The sequence below is a fragment of the Notolepis coatsorum genome, assembly GCF_963971535.1.
Source record: "Notolepis coatsorum genome assembly, chromosome: 13".
In the NCBI taxonomy this organism is placed as follows: domain Eukaryota; kingdom Metazoa; phylum Chordata; class Actinopteri; order Aulopiformes; family Paralepididae; genus Notolepis; species Notolepis coatsorum.
In genome coordinates this window covers 120,608,977-120,629,209 of record NC_140177.1, presented here as the reverse complement: position 1 = coordinate 120,629,209, position 20,233 = coordinate 120,608,977, and the positions used below count along the sequence as shown (strand labels likewise).

At 42.1% G+C, this 20,233-nt stretch overlaps 1 protein-coding gene across 1 annotated transcript in view; it reads left to right on the top strand.

Moving 5' to 3' along the window:
- btr12 (bloodthirsty-related gene family, member 12) overlaps positions 1-20,233 on the top strand; it is a 79,364-nt gene that overhangs the window by 23,832 nt on the left and 35,299 nt on the right. Inside the window, exon 5 of the mRNA XM_084327784.1 lies at positions 16,627-16,860. Within this exon, the coding sequence (XP_084183910.1) occupies positions 16,627-16,860 (234 nt within the window). The remainder of the gene's footprint in view (positions 1-16,626; positions 16,861-20,233) is intronic.

The window sequence follows — 20,233 nt, the reverse complement described above, 5'->3', positions numbered from 1 at the left end:
GTGGTAGTGTGTATAAACAACATGTTATGGAACTTATCCCAGTGGTAGTGTGTATAAACATGTTATGGAACTTATCCCAGTGGTAGTTTGTATAAACAACATGTTATGGAACTTATCCCAGTGGTAGTGTGTATAAACAACATGTTATGGAAATTATCCCAGTGGTAGTGTGTATAAACATGTTATGGAACTTATCCCAGTGGTAGTGTGTATAAACAACATGTTATGGAACTTATCCCAGTGGTAGTGTGTATAAACAACATGTCATGGAACGTATCCCAGTGGTAGTGTGTATAAACATGTTATGGAACTTATCCCAGTGGTAGTGTATAAACAACATGTTATAGAACTTATCCCAGTGGTAGTGTGTATAAACAACATGTTATGGAACTTATCCCAGTGGTAGTGTATAAACAACATGTTATGGAACTTATCCCAGTGGTAGTGTGTATAAACAACATGTTATGGAACTTATCCCAGTGGTAGTGTGTATAAACTACATGTTATGGAACCTATCCCAGTGGTAGTGTGTATAAACAACATGTTATGGAACTTATCCCAGTGGTAGTGTGTATAAACAACATGTTATTGAACTTATCCCAGTGGTAGTGTATAAACAACATGTTATGGAACTTATCCCAGTGGTAGTGTGTATAAACATGTTATGGAACTTATCCCAGTGGTAGTGTGTATAAACAACATGTTATGGAACTTATCCCAGTGGTAGTGTGTATAAACAACATGTTATGGAACTTATCCCAGTGGTAGTGTATAAACAACATGTTATGGAACTTATCCCAGTGGTAGTGTGTATAAACATGTTATGGAACTTATCCCAGTGGTAGTGTGTATAAACATGTTATGGAACTTATCCCAGTGGTAGTGTGTATAAACAACATGTTATGGAACTTATCCCAGTGGTAGTGTGTATAAACAACATGTTATGGAACTTATCCCAGTGGTAGTGTGTATAAACAACATGTTATGGAACTTATCCCAGTGGTAGTGTGTATAAACAACATGTTATGGAACGTATCCCAGTGGTAGTGTGTATAAACAACATGTTATGGAACTTATCCCAGTGGTAGTGTGTATAAACAACATGTTATGGAACTTATCCCAGTGGTAGTGTGTGTATAAACAACATGTTATGGAACGTATCCCAGTGGTAGTGTGTATAATCATGTTATGGAACTTATCCCAGTGGTAGTGTATAAACAACATGTTATGGAACTTATCCCAGTGGTAGTGTGTATAAACAACATGTTATGGAACTTATCCCAGTGGTAGTGTATAAACAACATGTTATGGAACTTATCCCAGTGGTAGTGTGTATAAACAACATGTTATGGAACCTATCCCAGTGGTAGTGTGTATAAACAACATGTTATGGAACTTATCACAGTGGTAGTGTGTATAAACAACATGTTATGGAACGTATCCCAGTGGTAGTGTATAAACAACATGTTATGGAACTTATCCCAGTGGTATTGTGTATAAACATGTTATGGAACTTATCCCAGTGGTAGTGTGTATAAACAACATGTTATGGAACTTATCCCAGTGGTAGTGTGTATAAACAACATGTTATGGAACTTATCCCAGTGTTAGTGTGTATAAACAACATGTTATGGAACTTATCCCAGTGGTAGTGTGTATAAACAACATGTTATGGAACGTATCCCAGTGGTAGTGTGTATAAACATGTTATGGAACTTATCCCAGTGGTAGTGTATAAACAACATGTTATGGAACTTATCCCAGTGGTAGTGTGTATAAACAACATGTTATGGAACTTATCCCAGTGGTAGTGTGTATAAACAACATGTTATGGAACTTATCCCAGTGGTAGTGTGTATAAACAACATGTTATGGAACCTATCCCAGTGGTAGTGTGTATAAACAACATGTTATGGAACTTATCCCAGTGGTAGTGTGTATAAACAACATGTTATGGAACGTATCCCAGTGGTAGTGTGTATAAACATGTTATGGAACTTATCCCAGTGGTAGTTTGTATAAACAACATGTTATGGAACTTATCCCAGTGGTAGTGTGTATAAACAACATGTTATGGAACTTATCCCAGTGGTAGTGTGTATAAACAACATGTTATGGAACTTATCCCAGTGGTAGTGTGTATAAACAACATGTTATGGAACTTATCCCAGTGGTAGTGTGTATAAACAACATGTTATGGAACGTATCCCAGTGGTAGTGTGTATAAACATGTTATGGAACTTATCCCAGTGGTAGTGTATAAACAACATGTTATAGAACTTATCCCAGTGGTAGTGTGTATAAACAACATGTTATGGAACTTATCCCAGTGGTAGTGTATAAACAACATGTTATGGAACTTATCCCAGTGGTAGTGTGTATAAACAACATGTTATGGAACTTATCCCAGTGGTAGTGTGTATAAACAACATGTTATGGAACTTATCCCAGTGGTAGTGTGTATAAACAACATGTTATGGAACTTATCCCAGTGGTAGTGTGTATAAACAACATGTTATGGAACTTATCCCAGTGGTAGTGTGTATAAACTACATGTTATGGAACCTATCCCAGTGGTAGTGTATAAACAACATGTTATGGAACTTATCCCAGTGGTAGTGTGTATAAACATGTTATGGAACTTATCCCAGTGGTAGTGTGTATAAACAACATGTTATGGAACTTATCCCAGTGGTAGTGTGTATAAACAACATGTTATGGAACTTATCCCAGTGGTAGTGTATAAACAACATGTTATGGAACTTATCCCAGTGGTAGTGTGTATAAACATGTTATGGAACTTATCCCAGTGGTAGTGTGTATAAACAACATGTTATGGAACTTATCCCAGTGGTAGTGTGTATAAACAACATGTTATGGAACTTATCCCAGTGGTAGTGTGTATAAACAACATGTTATGGAACGTATCCCAGTGGTAGTGTGTATAAACATGTTATGGAACTTATCCCAGTGGTAGTGTATAAACAACATGTTATGGAACTTATCCCAGTGGTAGTGTGTATAAACAACATGTTATGGAACTTATCCCAGTGGTAGTGTGTATAAACAACATGTTATGGAACTTATCCCAGTGGTAGTGTGTATAAACAACATGTTATGGAACCTATCCCAGTGGTAGTGTGTAAACAACATGTTATGGAAATTATCCCAGTGGTAGTGTGTATAAACAACATGTTATGGAACTTATCCCAGTGGTAGTGTGTATAAACATGTTATGGAACTTATCCCAGTGGTAGTGTGTATAAACAACATGTTATGGAACTTATCCCAGTGGTAGTGTGTATAAACAACATGTTATGGAACTTATCCCAGTGGTAGTGTGTATAAACAACATGTTATGGAACTTATCCCAGTGGTAGTGTGTATAAACAACATGTTATGGAACTTATCCCAGTGGTAGTGTGTATAAACAACATGTTATGGAACTTATCCCAGTGGTAGTGTATAAACAACATGTTATGGAACTTATCCCAGTGGTAGTGTATAAACAACATGTTATGGAACTTATCCCAGTGGTAGTGTGTATAAACATGTTATGGAACTTATCCCAGTGGTAGTGTGTATAAACAACATGTTATGGAACTTATCCCAGTGGTAGTGTGTATAAACAACATGTTATGGAACTTATCCCAGTGGTAGTGTATAAACAACATGTTATGGAACTTATCCCAGTGGTAGTGTGTATAAACATGTTATGGAACTTATCCCAGTGGTAGTGTGTATAAACAACATGTTATGGAACTTATCCCAGTGGTAGTGTGTATAAACAACATGTTATGGAACTTATCCCAGTGGTAGTGTGTATAAACAACATGTTATGGAACTTATCCCAGTGGTAGTGTATAAACAACATGTTATGGAACTTATCCCAGTGGTAGTGTGTATAAACAACATGTTATGGAACTTATCCCAGTGGTAGTGTGTATAAACAACATGTTATGGAACTTATCCCAGTGGTAGTGTGTATAAACAACATGTTATGGAACTTATCCCAGTGGTAGTGTGTATAAACAACATGTTATGGAACTTATCCCAGTGGTAGTGTGTATAAACAACATGTTATGGAACCTATCCCAGTGGTAGTGTGTATAAACAACATGTTATGGAACTTATCCCAGTGGTAGTGTATAAACAACATGTTATGGAACTTATCCCAGTGGTAGTGTATAAACAACATGTTATGGAACTTATCCCAGTGGTAGTGTGTATAAACATGTTATGGAACTTATCCCAGTGGTAGTGTATAAACAACATGGTATGGAACTTATCCCAGTGGTAGTGTGTATAAACAACATGTTATGGAACTTATCCCAGTGGTAGTGTGTATAAACAACATGTTATGGAACTTATCCCAGTGGTAGTGTGTATAAACAACATGTTATGGAACCTATCCCAGTGGTAGTGTGTATAAACAACATGTTATGGAACTTATCCCAGTCGTAGTGTGTATAAACAACATGTTATGGAACTTATCCCAGTGGTAGTGTGTATAAACATGTTATGGAACTTATCCCAGTGGTAGTGTGTATAAACAACATGTTATGGAACGTATCCCAGTGGTAGTGTGTATAAACAACATGTTATGGAACTTATCCCAGTGGTAGTGTGTATAAACAACATGTTATGGAACTTATCCCAGTGGTAGTGTGTATAAACAACATGTTATGGGACTTATCCCAGTGGTAGTGTGTATAAACAACATGTTATGGAACGTATCCCAGTGGTAGTGTATAAACATGTTATGGAACTTATCCCAGTGGTAGTGTATAAACAACATGTTATGGAACTTATCCCAGTGGTAGTGTGTATAAACAACATGTTATGGAACTTATCCCAGTGGTAGTGTATAAACAACATGTTATGGAACTTATCCCAGTGGTAGTGTGTATAAACAACATGTTATGGAACTTATCCCAGTGGTAGTGTGTATAAACATGTTATGGAACTTATCCCAGTGGTAGTGTGTATAAACAACATGTTATGGAACTTATCCCAGTGGTAGTGTGTATAAACAACATGTTATGGAACCTATCCCAGTGGTAGTGTGTATAAACAACATGTTATGGAACTTATCCCAGTGGTAGTGTATAAACAACATGTTATGGAACTTATCCCAGTGGTAGTGTATAAACAACATGTTATGGAACTTATCCCAGTGGTAGTGTGTATAAACATGTTATGGAACTTATCCCAGTAGTAGTGTGTATAAACAACATGTTATGGAACTTATCCCAGTGGTAGTGTGTATAAACAACATGTTATGGAACTTATCCCAGTGGTAGTGTATAAACAACATGTTATGGAACTTATCCCAGTGGTAGTGTATAAACAACATGTTATGGAACTTATCCCAGTGGTAGTGTGTATAAACATGTTATGGAACTTATCCCAGTGGTAGTGTGTATAAACAACATGTTATGGAACTTATCCCAGTGGTAGTGTGTATAAACAACATGTTATGGAACTTATCCCAGTGGTAGTGTATAAACAACATGTTATGGAACTTATCCCAGTGGTAGTGTGTATAAACATGTTATGGAACTTATCCCAGTGGTAGTGTGTATAAACAACATGTTATGGAACTTATCCCAGTGGTAGTGTGTATAAACAACATGTTATGGAACGTATCCCAGTGGTATTGTGTATAAACATGTTATGGAACTTATCCCAGTGGTAGTGTATAAACAACATGTTATGGAACTTATCCCAGTGGTAGTGTGTATAAACAACATGTTATGGAACTTATCCCAGTGGTAGTGTGTATAAACAACATGTTATGGAACTTATCCCAGTGGTAGTGTGTATAAACAACATGTTATGGAACCTATCCCAGTGGTAGTGTGTATAAACAACATGTTATGGAACTTATCCCAGTGGTAGTGTGTATAAACAACATGTTATGGAACGTATCCCAGTGGTAGTGTGTATAAACATGTTATGGAACTTATCCCAGTGGTAGTGTGTATAAACAACATGTTATGGAACTTATCCCAGTGGTAGTGTGTATAAACAACATGTTATGGAACTTATCCCAGTGGTAGTGTGTATAAACAACATGTTATGGAACTTATCCCAGTGGTAGTGTGTATAAACAACATGTTATGGAACTTATCCCAGTGGTAGTGTGTATAAACAACATGTTATGGAACGTATCCCAGTGGTAGTGTGTATAAACATGTTATGGAACTTATCCCAGTGGTAGTGTATAAACAACATGTTATGGAACTTATCCCAGTGGTAGTGTGTATAAACATGTTATGGAACTTATCCCAGTGGTAGTGTGTATAAACAACATGTTATGGAACTTATCCCAGTGGTAGTGTGTATAAACATGTTATGGAACTTATCCCAGTGGTAGTGTGTATAAACAACATGTTATGGAACTTATCCCAGTGGTAGCGTGGACCAAGAAGATAGAAATCGAGGGGAAAAGACTGTCGTTTGATCACGATTACTCGACAGCGGTAGCAATAACACGCAGGTCCTACGCGGGACTGAAGAGAATTCTGAAAGAAAACGAAATGAAATTCCAATCACCCATGACCTCGCTAAGGATTCACTGGAAGGAAGGGACGGTGACGTACGCAACGGCGCGGGAGGCGGCGGAGGAGATGAGGCGACGGGTGATGCAGATGGCGGAGGACGGAGAAGGAAGGGGACAGGAGGGCAAGACGCCGAGCCTGCAGCAGAGATTGGAGAAAGCACGCAGATGGACCAGAGTAGGAGATCGAAACCCGGGAGAGGAGGGAGGAGAAAGAAGGCCGAGGTGAGACGTGACAGACCGAAGGCGGAGACAGACGAGGAGGCCAGAGACGGAGAAGGAGGGGAGAGGAGGCGGGAGGAGACGAACGGATGAGTACACGCACAAGAGATTGAAAAAACTATCCAAATAGAGACAAAATATAGAAACTGAAATAACATATACATAAACACACATTCCCAGGTAGAGGCAGGATATAGGAACGAACATAACGTATACATGGACACATAATACACATGCTGATGGAGGAAATAAATGGAAATATAATTAGGTATGATAGACGGAACACAGAACATATTGAAACAAATACATAGACGCACGCTGCGAGTAACACAGTTGGAAGGGATTAAGGGGATAAATGGACATCACATAGAAAATAGAGGGGAGGAAAAGAAAGTAAAAAGGGGTACACAGAAGACACCACACACGGGTTTGGGAGGAAGGAGGGACATTGGAACATATGAGCCACATTGAGAGGGACCTAGGAAATGGGGGTCTTTGATCAGAATGAAGGACAGAGCGCTTTTGACCAGGAGCTCGACAGCAATAAAAACAGTAAGAAGGCTGGACAAATATGACGAGCGGTTGGGGGTAAAGGTTTCAAACCCCCAAGCCGTCAGGAGGAGGCCTCTCACTAGGAGAGCTCCTCACCCACCAGCAGGGGACAGGGGGGGACACAGGGACCCCCCGAACGCCTTGGGAGCACTTTATGTAAAGTTTATGTTTTTTATTTATGTTAATCATTATATGTATTCGGTGAAGAGAGCGGAGGCTACAACCGGAGGGGGGAATGAATGTGACATGGGGGGGACTGACAGATGAAAGAAGAAGAAAGATGACAATGGTTAAAGGTATAAAAATGATGTCGTTAAACGTTAATGGAATGAATAATACGATAAAAAGGGGCAAAGTGATGTTGAAGTGTAAAAAAAGTGAGATGGACGTGATTTTTCTGCAGGAGACACATTTGGTAGCACAGGATCATGAGAAACTGAAGAGATTTGGATATGAAAATGCATACTATAGTTCCTTTAAACGGAACCTGAGGAGAGGAGTAATCACGTTAATCAAAAACACAGTCAAATTTGAATTGATCAAGGAAGTAAGAGACAAGGAGGGAAGGTTTGTTCTGGTGAAGGGAAAAATGGAGGGTCAAATGATTACGATAGTGAATGTTTATGCACCCCCATGAGACCAATTTTGATATGATAGTGATGGAACTAGAAGGGATATTGATATGCGCGGGAGATTTTAATGTAGTACTGAATCACGACCTAGACACCACGAGTACTAGAAAAGGACGGGCACCAATCAGTAGATATATGAATATTCAGATGACGGAAATGGGAATTACAGATGTTTGGAGGGGGATGCACGCCATGGACAGGGAATACACACATTACTCACACCCGCACGTGACATATGCGAGAATAGACAACTTTTTGATGACGACGGGGGACAGTTACAGGGTACGGGAGAGCAGAATAGGATTAGCGGACATATCGGATCACAGTGCCATATATCTGACAGTAGATCTAGAAGGGAGACGGAGGAACACGATCTGGAGACTAAATGTAGGAATATTAAATAACAAGGGGGTGGTGAGTCAGATCAAGGAGGAGATAACCAGGTATAAGGAGGAAAATGACAACGGGCGGTAGATCCGAACATTCTATGGGACACACTGAAGGTGGTGATAAGGGGGAAATTGATGGAGAAGACAGCAATGCTGAAGAAGGCCAGAACGGAGACATATCACAATCTGATAGGGAAGCTGAAGAAACTAGAGGGGAGACACCAGATATCAAAAGAACAGGAAACACTCGGAGAAATCAAAGAAGTAAAGGCCAGGATAAATAGGGAATTATTGACGGAAATAGAAAAGAAAGCGAGGTTCATGAAACAAACGTACTATGAAGGGGGACCAAAAGCGACCAGACTGTTGGCTAGGAGAATTAGGACGCAACAGAAGTTGAACACGATACACACAATAAGGGATACAAAGACTAATGAAATATTGAGAGACCCAGCTGAAATAGAGAGGACATTTAGAGAATACTATGAGAAACTATACACAGCCAAAAGCAGCGGGAGAAGAGGAAATAGAAGCATATCTGGAGAAGCTAGAGTTACCATCGATAGGGAAAGAACAGAATGAAGAATTAAATAAAATAATTACGGAACGAGAACTGGAAGAGGCAATTAGTAGAGCTAAAAACAACAAGTCTCCGGGGAGCGACGGATTCCCATCGGAATTCTACAAGACATTTAGAACGGAATTAGCACCCATGTTAGGGGCGGCGTTCAGACACACGATGGAAGGAAGCCATAATCACCATGATACCGAAGGAAGGGAAGGATAGGGAATTATGTAGTAGTTTCAGACCTGTGTCCATACTCAACGTGGATTACAAGATGTATACATCGATAATATCAAAGAGATTTGAGACGTTTATGCCAGACATTATAGATGAAGATCAAACTGGATTTATTAAAGGGAGACAGACATAGGACAACGTGAGAAAGACATTACACATAGTAGAGGAGATACAAAAACAAGGTGGTAGCGCGGTACTGATTAGCCTAGATGCAGAAAAAGCATTCGACAGTGTGAGCTGGACATTTTTATATAAAACATTGATGAGGTTCGGACTGAACGGGAGGGCGATGAAGATGATCAAGGCGCTATATCAAGAACCGACAGCGAGGGTTAAGGTGAATGGCAGCCTGACAGATAGAATCAGATTAGAGAGGGCTACCAGACAGGGATGTTGTCTCTCACCAACGCTCTTCACCATTTTCATAGAACCACTGGCACAACTGATCAGACAGACAGAGGACATTAAGGGAGTAAGGATAAAGGGAACGGAATATAAACTAGGCCTATTTGCGGACGACGTGATAGTATACATGAGGCAACCAGACGAGCTTCCCGGCACTGATGGATCTACTGAAGGAATATGGTCACTACTCAGGATACAAACTAAACGTGACAAAGACACAGACCTTAGCATGGAACTATACCCCAACAACGGAAATTAGGGAACAGTACGGGATAAGATGGGACACGGACAAGATTAAATACTTAGGGGTGAACATCACGAGAGGGGTGGGGAAACTGAGGCGAACTATACACAGATAAATCAGAACATCAAGAGAGACTTAGAGAGATGGACAGTAATGCCCTTGGACTTCAATTCAAGAATAGAGGTCATTAAAATGAACATACTATCAAGGTTACTGTACCTATTCCAGTCACTACCGATACAAATACCACAGAAGCAATTCAGGGAGTGGGACAGACTGATATCGAGGTTCATATGGGCGGGGAGAAGACCACGGGTCAGATATAAAACACTACAACTACCAAAGGAAGAGGGAGGGATGGCAGTACCCAGCCTACAAGATTATTACTATGCAGCACAACTGAGAGCAGTGACGTGCTGGTGTAACGACAGATATGAGGCAAGATGGAAAGACATTGAAAAAGAAGGGGAGGGATACAAGGTACAAGCTCTGGTGGGAGATGGGGAACTATTTAAAGAAAAAGAGGGACTATTAGATCCAATCACCAAATGCACCTTGACCATAATGGAACAGAGTAGTAAAAACACACAAATTGGAGAAGCAGTCAGGGGTTCTGAGATGGGTAGCACATGACAAGAGATTCAAACCAGGGAGGTTAGACCATGGATTCAGAAGGTGGGAGAGGGGGGGGGGGGGCAACAGCGATATGCAAAATGATAGAGAAGGGGGAAATGCAGACACTACAAAAATTAAAGGAGAAATTTGGACTAGAAAACAGGGACCACTTCAGATATCTACAGGTTAGAGACTACTACAACAAAGAAATAAGGGGGGCCAAAGACGAAGAACAGAATGGAATAATAAAGATGATAGTATGGGCATACGAAGGGGGGCAAGGAAGAGTAATATCAGCAATATACCGGGCTATAATGAACAGCAAGGGACACACGACCGATTACATAAGGGAGAAATGGGAGAGAGAGCTAGAGATAGAAATAACAGGGAAGGAATGGGGGAACATATGCGAGGTGCAACATTCAACAGGATCGAGGATATGGAAAGAGTTTGGATGGAAAAACATAATCAGATTCTTTATAACCCCAGAGCTGAAGGGAAAATATGCACCAACACAAAGAGCATGCTGGAGGATGTGTGGGAAGGAGGGGGCAAATCACACGCACATATTCTGGGGATGTCAGAAGCTGAAGGGGTATTGGGAGGAGATAGGGGAGGCAATGATCAGAATATTAGGATACGGGTTACCACAAACAGGACTGGTGCTTTACTTAGGAGACCTGACACATGAAGGAATACAAGGGGGGGACAAATATTTAATAAAGATAATGTTGATAGCGGCCAGAAAAGCAATAACAAGACTGTGGTACAAAGAAGACCCACCGACAATAGCACAATGGGTAGGAATAGTGGAAGAGATACAGGATATGGAGAGGATAACACACATGCTGAGGTTACAGGAAGAGAAATTTGGAGAAAGATGGGGAAAGTGGGAGGATTACAAGGGGAACGAAAACGACATCACAGAGGAAGAACCAAATACACCACAAGAGGGCGAAGGGTAAAGGAGGAAAGAGGTTCAAGGAGGGTCTCTGAACCCATGTCACACACTTAATGTTTTCTAATTTTATTTTTGTTTAAGATATGACAATTGTTTTATGTTTTTTATTTGCTTAAGTCAGTATTTTTTATTTTTAGTCTTTTGGGTATTACATTTTTTCTTTATTATTTATGTCTGTTTAATAGTGTTGTTGAAGTTATTGTATATGTTGTGTTGTTTGTCTATAAATGTTTAATAAAAATGTAAGTTTAAAAAAATATATATATATATGTGTGTGCGAACCGGAAAAATCAATTACTCGCACAGTGTGTGAGTGAAGATTACAACCTCAGCCGTGCTTTTTTCTCTCCGCTGCTAATCGTTCAAAAACTACATGTCCCACATTGCACTCAAGCCAACGGTCCAATCACAGTAGAGTGACGTGACTGGTTTCAAGGGAAATAAAGGAAATTACCAATCGGAAGCTATCATTTGCTTTTTTACTTCCGGAAAGTCCGCCATTTGCGCTATGCGAGAGTTTTCCGAGACAGTAACATAAATTAATGTAACTTATTCTAGTCTTACCAATAGCAATAGATCAAGTCAAGTCAAGAGTTTTATTTGTCACGGCATACAAGTATACAATGAAATGCGGGTGGTCTTGCCCGCAACGATGTGCAATAACATATAATAGAATCCAATAGAACAACATTGTGCAATAAACAAGTAACATTGTGCAATAAACAGGTAACAAAGTAGGGCATATCGGTATATGTACATACGTTATTTACAGAGCATGGAGGACATGCTAGGTCCTTTGGTAGTGCAATACACTGTTAGCTAGGCATTGGGTCTTTCTGTACATGCTAATTTATACAATCTCCGGTTATACTATACTATTTTTAAAGTGACCTTTCCTTAGTGGCCATAAGTGTGGGCGTGTGCAGCATGAGTGTGTGCTTGCTCATGTTAAAGTGGCTGCTAGTGTGTGAGCGTGTACAGTGTGTGTGTCGTGTGTGTGCTCATGTGTGCTTGTGTGTGGAGAGTTCAGTGTTCAGGGATCTGATGGCCTGGGGGAAGAAGCTGAGCCGAAGTCTCTCTGTCCTAGTAGCTGGTGTTCGCAGGCGTCTGCCTGACCTCAGCAGCATGAACAGGCTGTTGTTAGGGTGGTGTGGGTCTTTCATTATTCTGCAGGCTCTGGATTTGCACCTCTTGTTGTATAGAACCTGCAGGGGTGGTAGTGCAATACCCGTGGTACGCTCGGCTGAGCGCACCACTCTCGGTAGGGCCTTCTTGTCCTGTGCCGTGCTGTTTCCATACCAGGCAGTGATGTTTCCAGTCAAGATGCTCTCTACAGCTCCGGAGAAGAAGGACTGGAGTATCTTCCCAGATACTCTGAACTTCCTTAACTGTCTCAGGTGGTAGAGGCGTTGCTTCGCCTTTTTTACGACTGAGTCTATGTGTGTTGTCCATGTCAGAATCCTCTGCGATGTGGACCCCCAGGTACTTAAAGCTGCTCACCCTGTCAAGTTTCTTCAAGTTTCTTTAATAGTTGTCATACAGAAGTACAGAATACTTTTGTACAAAATGCTTCTTACTGTTGCGCTCCAGAGACTGTGCAAGACAAGATAAGTATGAAATAAAAACATAGTAAAATTAGAAGTAAAAAAAAAGAGGTCACAGTGTTCAGTTTAGACATATGTACAATGTTCGATGCAGAATAGACGTAGTTACCATACAATATACAATACTGTGCAGTGTACTAATATACAATACTATATAGTGCAAGGCAGAAATGGAGAAATGGGACGAGGTGCAATTTAGGTACAATTCACAGTAGGTGTACGAGTTGTAGTGCAAATCCTTTATCAATAAATATAAAGTGTAAGTGTGTTTGTGTGATCTAAAGTGTGGAGAGTGGGTGCTGCAGTGTGTTGTTTGTTTGAGTGAGTGTGTGGGTGTGGGTGTGTGTGCTGTGTGCATTTGATGGTTGTTGCATAGTGATTATTGTTCGTTTAGCGATTATTGTTCGTTTAGCAGCCTGATGGCCTGGGGATAGAAGCTTCTTCTGAGTCTTTCTGTGCTCGCCTTAAGACTCCGGTATCGCTTGCCTGACCGCAGCAGTTCAAAGAGGCAGTTGTTCGGGTGGCTCGAGTCCTTAATAATTCTCTTAGCCTTCCCCTTGCACCGCTTGTTGTAAATGTTCTGGAGGGTGGGAAGCCCCCCTCCAATTGTGCGTTCGGCTGAACGTGTCACTCTTTGTAGTCTGCTACGGTCTTGTGCAGTGCTATTCCCAAACCAGGAGGTGATGTTGCCAGTCAGGATGCTCTCTATTGTACATGAGTAGAAGTTCCTAAGGATCTTCTGACTGACTTGGAACTTCCTTAGGCGCCTGAGGAAGTAGAGGCGTTGTCGTGCCTTCTTCACAACACTGTCAATGTGTGTGGTCCATGTCAAGTCCTCGGATATGTGGGCTCCGAGGTACTTGAAACTGTTCACTCTCTCAACCGGTGCCCCGTCGATGCTGAGGGGGCTGTAGTCCTTGACCCCCGACCTCCTGAAGTCCACAATCATCTCTTTTGTTTTGCTGACGTTCAGGGATAGGCAGTTCTCCTGACACCACTGTGACAGGTTCTCTACCTCTTCCAGGTAGGCCCTTTCGTCGTTGTTAGAGATCAGGCCCACCACTACTGTGTCATCAGCAAATTTGATGATGGTGTTGTTGTTCCGCTGTGCTACGCAGTCATGTGTGTACAGGGAGTAGAGGAGGGGGCTCAGAACACAGCCCTGGGGGGCCCCTATGTTGAGCGTGATGGATGAGGAGGTGCAGTTGCCGGCTCTTACCACCTGGGGTCTGCCCGTCAGGAAGTCCAAGACCCACTGGCACAGGTCATAGTTCAAGCCCAGGTCCCTGAGCTTGGCTATGAGTTTGGAGGGGACTATGGTATTGAATGCTGAGCTGTAGTCGATGAACAGCATTCTCACATAGTTCCACGGTAGCCTCGTTTATCCTCAGTGGTGTGTGTGTCTCCTGCTGTCCTCTCCTATAATCCACGATCAGCTCCTTGGTTTTACCAATGTTCAGGAGCAGGCTGTTGTCCTGGCACCAGCGTTCCAGTACCTCAACCTCCTCCCGGTAGGCCTTCTCGTCGTTGTCCGAGATCAGCCCCACCACCACTGTGTCGTCCGCAAACTTCACTATGGAGTTGGAGCTGAACTTGGCCACACAATCATGTGTGTATAGTGAGTACAGCAGGGGGCTCAGAACACAGCCCTGGGGGGACCCGATGCTCAGGGTGATGGTGTTGGAGGTCTGACCCCCCACCCTGACCGCCTGGGGCCTTTCACTCAGAAAGTCCAGTATCCAGGCGCTCAGAGCGGAGCTCAGACCCAGCTCGATCAGCTTGTCCACCAGTCTGGTGGGGACTATGGTGTTGAACGCTGAGCTGTAGTCATTGAACAACAGTCTCACATAGCCCCCCTTCTGACGGTCCAGGTGAGAGAGGGTGCTGTGCAGTACTTCGGAGACCGCATCGTCAGTGGACCCGTTTGGCCTGTATGCAAATTGCATAGGGTCCATATCACTGGGGAGGGAGGCACAAATGTGATCCTTGACCAGCCTCTCGAAACATTTCATGGCCACAGAGGTGAGTGCCACCGGTCTGTAGTCATTGAGACCTGCTGGGGAGGGTTTCTTTGGTACCGGGATAATGGTGGACATCTTGAAGCAGGCAGGGACAACTGACTCCTTCAGGGATCGATTAAATATGGTGGTGAACACGGGGGCTAGCTGGTTAGCACAGGACTTAAGTATGCGTCCTGTTATTCCATCTGGGCCAGCAGCCTTCCTGGTGTTCACCTGCATAAATGCTCTTTTAGATTTTAGAACACCTAGATTTATCGATAGCAATAGTAATATAACGTTAATGCAACTAAACAAATGCCTTGCTTTGTTAATCATAACGTTGATGCAGTAGCGTATGTCGTTGTGTTGGCTGTAGCGGACATGAGCATGACATAACACTGTGTACACATTAAAATTGCGATAATCGATTCTAACATTTTCAAATCGATGCAGTTGAATTTTCCCCTTAGGATCGATGCATTGCGATGCATTGTTACACCCCTACACCAAAGTCACTGGCCCACTGTGCGTGTGTGTATGTGTGTGTGTGCTAACTTGGCTAGCGTTATCAACAGCAGCAATGGTCTACCTGACACGCAAACTCATAAACAATGTTTCTGTACTGGAGGTGTACAGTATTTCAATAGGCAACCCTGAAAGGATAATTTTTCTAGAAGAGCAACACTAGCCAAAACATAGGCATTGTATGCATAAAAGGGGCAAAAGCTAAAGTTAAGTGACTGTTACTTTTGTAGCAGTAGTTTGATTTGATAGTTTATTTGATAGGGACAGCACATGTTAATGAACATCAAGTACAAAATACAAAATGTAAACATGCAGGGTTGTAGCAAGAGCTAATTTACACCCGTAGTCCCTAAACAGGAGACAGCAAAACTATTTCAATAAATAAATAGCCTGCTTAGGGTAAAAGCATTGTGACAATCAATGATAAAAACAACAATAAAAACAAGAAACAAGTTACATAAACTAAATCAGATACAAAATTATCACAGTTCTGGTTTGCCTTAAGATGCAGTTTAAGATGGGTCTTGAACATGGAGTATGTGGGGCACTCTCTAATCACAACTGGTAGGCTATTCCAGTAATTACCACCTTTAACAGAGAACACAGTTTTAGCAAAGGTAGTATACCGAAAAGGCACCTTACAGTCCCCTTTACTGATGGCCCTGGTGGTAATGCCAGTGTCTCCTTTTTGTTCAATGTCACTGCCTTTTTTATTAGGCCTAGTTGTTGGCTACAACTTTGCCACAGTAGGCATTAATCACTTAATAGTTCAAATGTCTGTGTCCCATTCCCGTTTGCACACGCAGATACACACACACGCACACAGTGGGCCAGTGACTTTGGTGGTATGTGCTATTGCACAGATGTGTGTCCCGTTCCCGTTTGCACACGCACGCACAGTACAAATACATATAAAAAAACGAAAAAAAAACTGTTACTTGAAATATTTTCACTGTGCTCCTAAATATTTTTGTGTGCTCCTAAATTTATTTGTGTGCTCCTAAAATTCTTTCATTTAGGAGCATATGTGCTCCTTGGGAAAAAGGTTAGCGTAGAGCCCTGTCCATGTGCGTTCACACTAAGGCTCTTTCCTCTGGGTGCCATCCTGTACAGACCAGTGCCCAGAAGGAGCTGGAGGAGAGCTGGCAGGTCTACGCTGAGCTGCAGCGTCTGGTGGAGCAGAGCCAGGCGGAGCTGGTGGAGCTGATCGCCACGCGGCAGAGGGAGGCGGAGCGCCAGGCCCAGGAGCTGGCCCGCGGCCTGGAGAACGAGCTGAGCGCGCTGCGCAGGAGGAGCAGCGAGCTGGACGCCCTCGCACAGACCCAGGACCAGGTGCTCTTCCTACAGGTGAAATATACACAACACACACACACACTGAGCTGGACGCCCTCACACAGACCCAGGACCAGGCGCTCTTCCTACAGGTGAAATATACACAACACACACACACTGAGCTGGACGCCCTCGCACAGACCCAGGACCAGGTGCTCTTCCTACAGGTGAAATATACACAACACACACACACTGAGCTGGACGCCCTCGCACAGACCCAGGACCAGGTGCTCTTCCTACAGGTGAAATATACACAACACACACACACTGAGCTGGACGCCCTCGCACAGACCCAGGACCAGGTGCTCTTCCTACAGGTGAAATATACACAACACACACACACTGAGCTGGACGCCCTCGCACAGACCCAGGACCAGGTGCTCTTCCTACAGGTGAAATATACACAACACACACACACTGAGCTGGACGCCCTCGCACAGACCCAGGACCAGGTGCTCTTCCTACAGGTGAAATATACACAACACACACACACTGAGCTGGACGCCCTCGCACAGACCCAGGACCAGGTGCTCTTCCTACAGGTGAAATATACACAACACACACACACTGAGCTGGACGCCCTCGCACAGACCCAGGACCAGGCGCTCTTCCTACAGGTGAAATATACACAACACACACACACTGAGCTGGACGCCCTCGCACAGACCCAGGACCAGGCGCTCTTCCTACAGGTGAAATATACGCAACACACACACTGAACTGGACGCCCTCGCACAGACCCAGGACCAGGTGCTCTTCCTACAGGTGGGTGGCACACACACACATATACACTTACACACACACACACATCTATATACACACTAGGGCTGACATTGACTAGTCGATTAATCGATCGAAAGGAGCCGTAGTCGACTGCCAACGTCTTAGTCTAATGCAAAAAGAAAAGAAAAAATAAGTAATTATTTTCTTTTATTTTTTTTATCTACTTTTTCTCCTCATTTCCTATTTTTCTCCCATCCCAATTTCGTATTATCCAATTCTACCCTCCCCTGCCTCGAACGTTATTAGACCATGCTTCCCACTGGTTAACCACTAACGACCGGCTGTTTTTTTCACAATCTAATATAATTATAATTTTTTTTTTTTTACAAGTCGATTATTAATTTCAATATAGAATATTCGTTGACAGCCCTACAAGTACAATTAGTTACTGCACACTACATCACCCCTGAGTGGAACATGGAAAGCCAAACTTTACCCCACTGTACCGAAAACCTGTACAGTTCAAAACCGAGGTACATACCGTACCGGGGTTTTTGTGTACCGTTACACCCCTAGTATATATCTATATCTACGGTATAATACACGCATACACTTACACGCACGCATACACTCACACGCACGCATACACTCACACGCACGCATACACTTGCATGCACAGAGCTGGAAGCCTTCGCACAGACCCAGGTACACTTGTAATTCCTACACACTATCTTTCTCTCTTTCTCTCTCTGTCTCACTCTTTGTCTCTCTCTCTCTCTTTCGCTCTATCACTCTTTCTAAACTCTTTCTTTTTCTTTCGTCTGTTTAAATGGCAGCTCACACAATTATATGTATACCGCCACCTACTTAGCGGAGTTTATTTACATGTACAGTCACTTATTTACTTAAAACAATAATTACAACTTCCATCTAAGTCATTAATTCAAACCTTTATTTTTTCTACAGCACATGTTAATGAACATCAAGTACAAAATACAAAATGTAAACATGCAGGGTTGTAGCAAGAGCTAATTTACACCCGTAGTCCCTAAACAGGAGACGGCAAAACTCTAAGACAATTTGAGGTCACCCTCATTTTCAATGTCGTTGAGACTTTACAGACATTTCAATGCATACATTTTTACAATATAATAATAATATGAATAACTATCTATATATAGCACTTTTCACACATGGACCGCAGTCCAGAGTGCCCCACAGCAATTGACCTGTCTCAAACCCTGCCCCTTTTCTTGATCCTCCAATCACAACTGTCGCTTAAGCGACAGTTGTGATTGGAGGATCAAGAAAAGAGGGCAGGGTTTGAGACAGGTCCATTAGTATAAAATGAACATAGGCATAAAATCAGCAAACAATTGATAGAATAAAAAACAATGCATACAATTCCCATCACACAGCCCTCACAGCATGGTTCAGACCCACCGCTCTGTGACCACGGGGCGAGTCCTTCTCTCATCTCAACTCTTCTCCTCCCAGTGCAGTGGTTCCCAAACTTTTTCATTCAGGCCCCACTTGAGTAGTTGGAAATATTTTCGAGCCTAACCTGGTCCCCACCTAGATGTAGGCTAGAATAAATGTTAGGCTGTAAACCATACTAACGAGACAAGATTAACATAACAAGACACAAAGACACAATTAGTTTTATTTATTTTTACAAATTATCCTGTGCCACTGTGAAATAATTAGCCGTAATAAAAAATGTAAAACATATTTATTTTCATTAAAATAATAATAATTATCCTGCAGTACTTCCCTGAGTAGTAGATTTCAAATTAAAATAGTAACTTAAATATTATTAATCAAATCATGTTCCCATTCTAGCCTACATTCAGTGACTTGTGTGTGCTTGCTTTCCCTTGCAAATCTTCTCAAAGCCGGGTAGTTGTTTTGAGATTGCCACTCTGGAGTACTTGTGGGCTCCATCGCTTGTCTTTTAGCTGTTACCAGAAAGGTCCACAATTTAGTTCGATTCCTCTCACAAATCCCTCTCATGCAGGCTAGCGTAATGTTACGTCTCACTCTCTTCGATTCTCATTCATTTGATTGGACAATAGCTAGCTAGCCTGAAACACAAACTTACAATGCTTTTACAATGGGCAATAACACCTTTTGTGGCTAAACGTATTTAGGCTTCTGAATGTGCTCTGTATAAGGAATAACACATGAGTCAATTAATTTGTTAACATTGGCGTTTATCAGTTTTGGTAGGCAATCTTTTTTGCCCCCCACACTTTGGGAACCACTGTCCTACTGCATGTCTGTGAGGCCCAACACCATCTGGCTCCTCCCTTGACTTAAGTGCAGAGACGAATCGCATCGGCGATCCTACAAAAAACAATGCATGCGTGTGTGTTCTGGTGTGTGTGTGTGCTAACCGTGTGTGCTAACCGCTAACATTGAGGATAATTGCATGCCAATTAAAGACCTGAACAGGTCCTGCATTATTATTATTATTATTATTATTATTATTATTATTATTATTATTATGACTTGCCGTTTATTTCCCGAAGCACAACTTATGACCATTGCAATAAATGCCAAGAATATTCTATTGGTCCATTTATAGATGATCTGATCTTCTGTTGGTCCATATAGATGATCTCTCTCTCTCTGTCTGTCTGTCTGTCTCCTTCCTGCTCCTCTC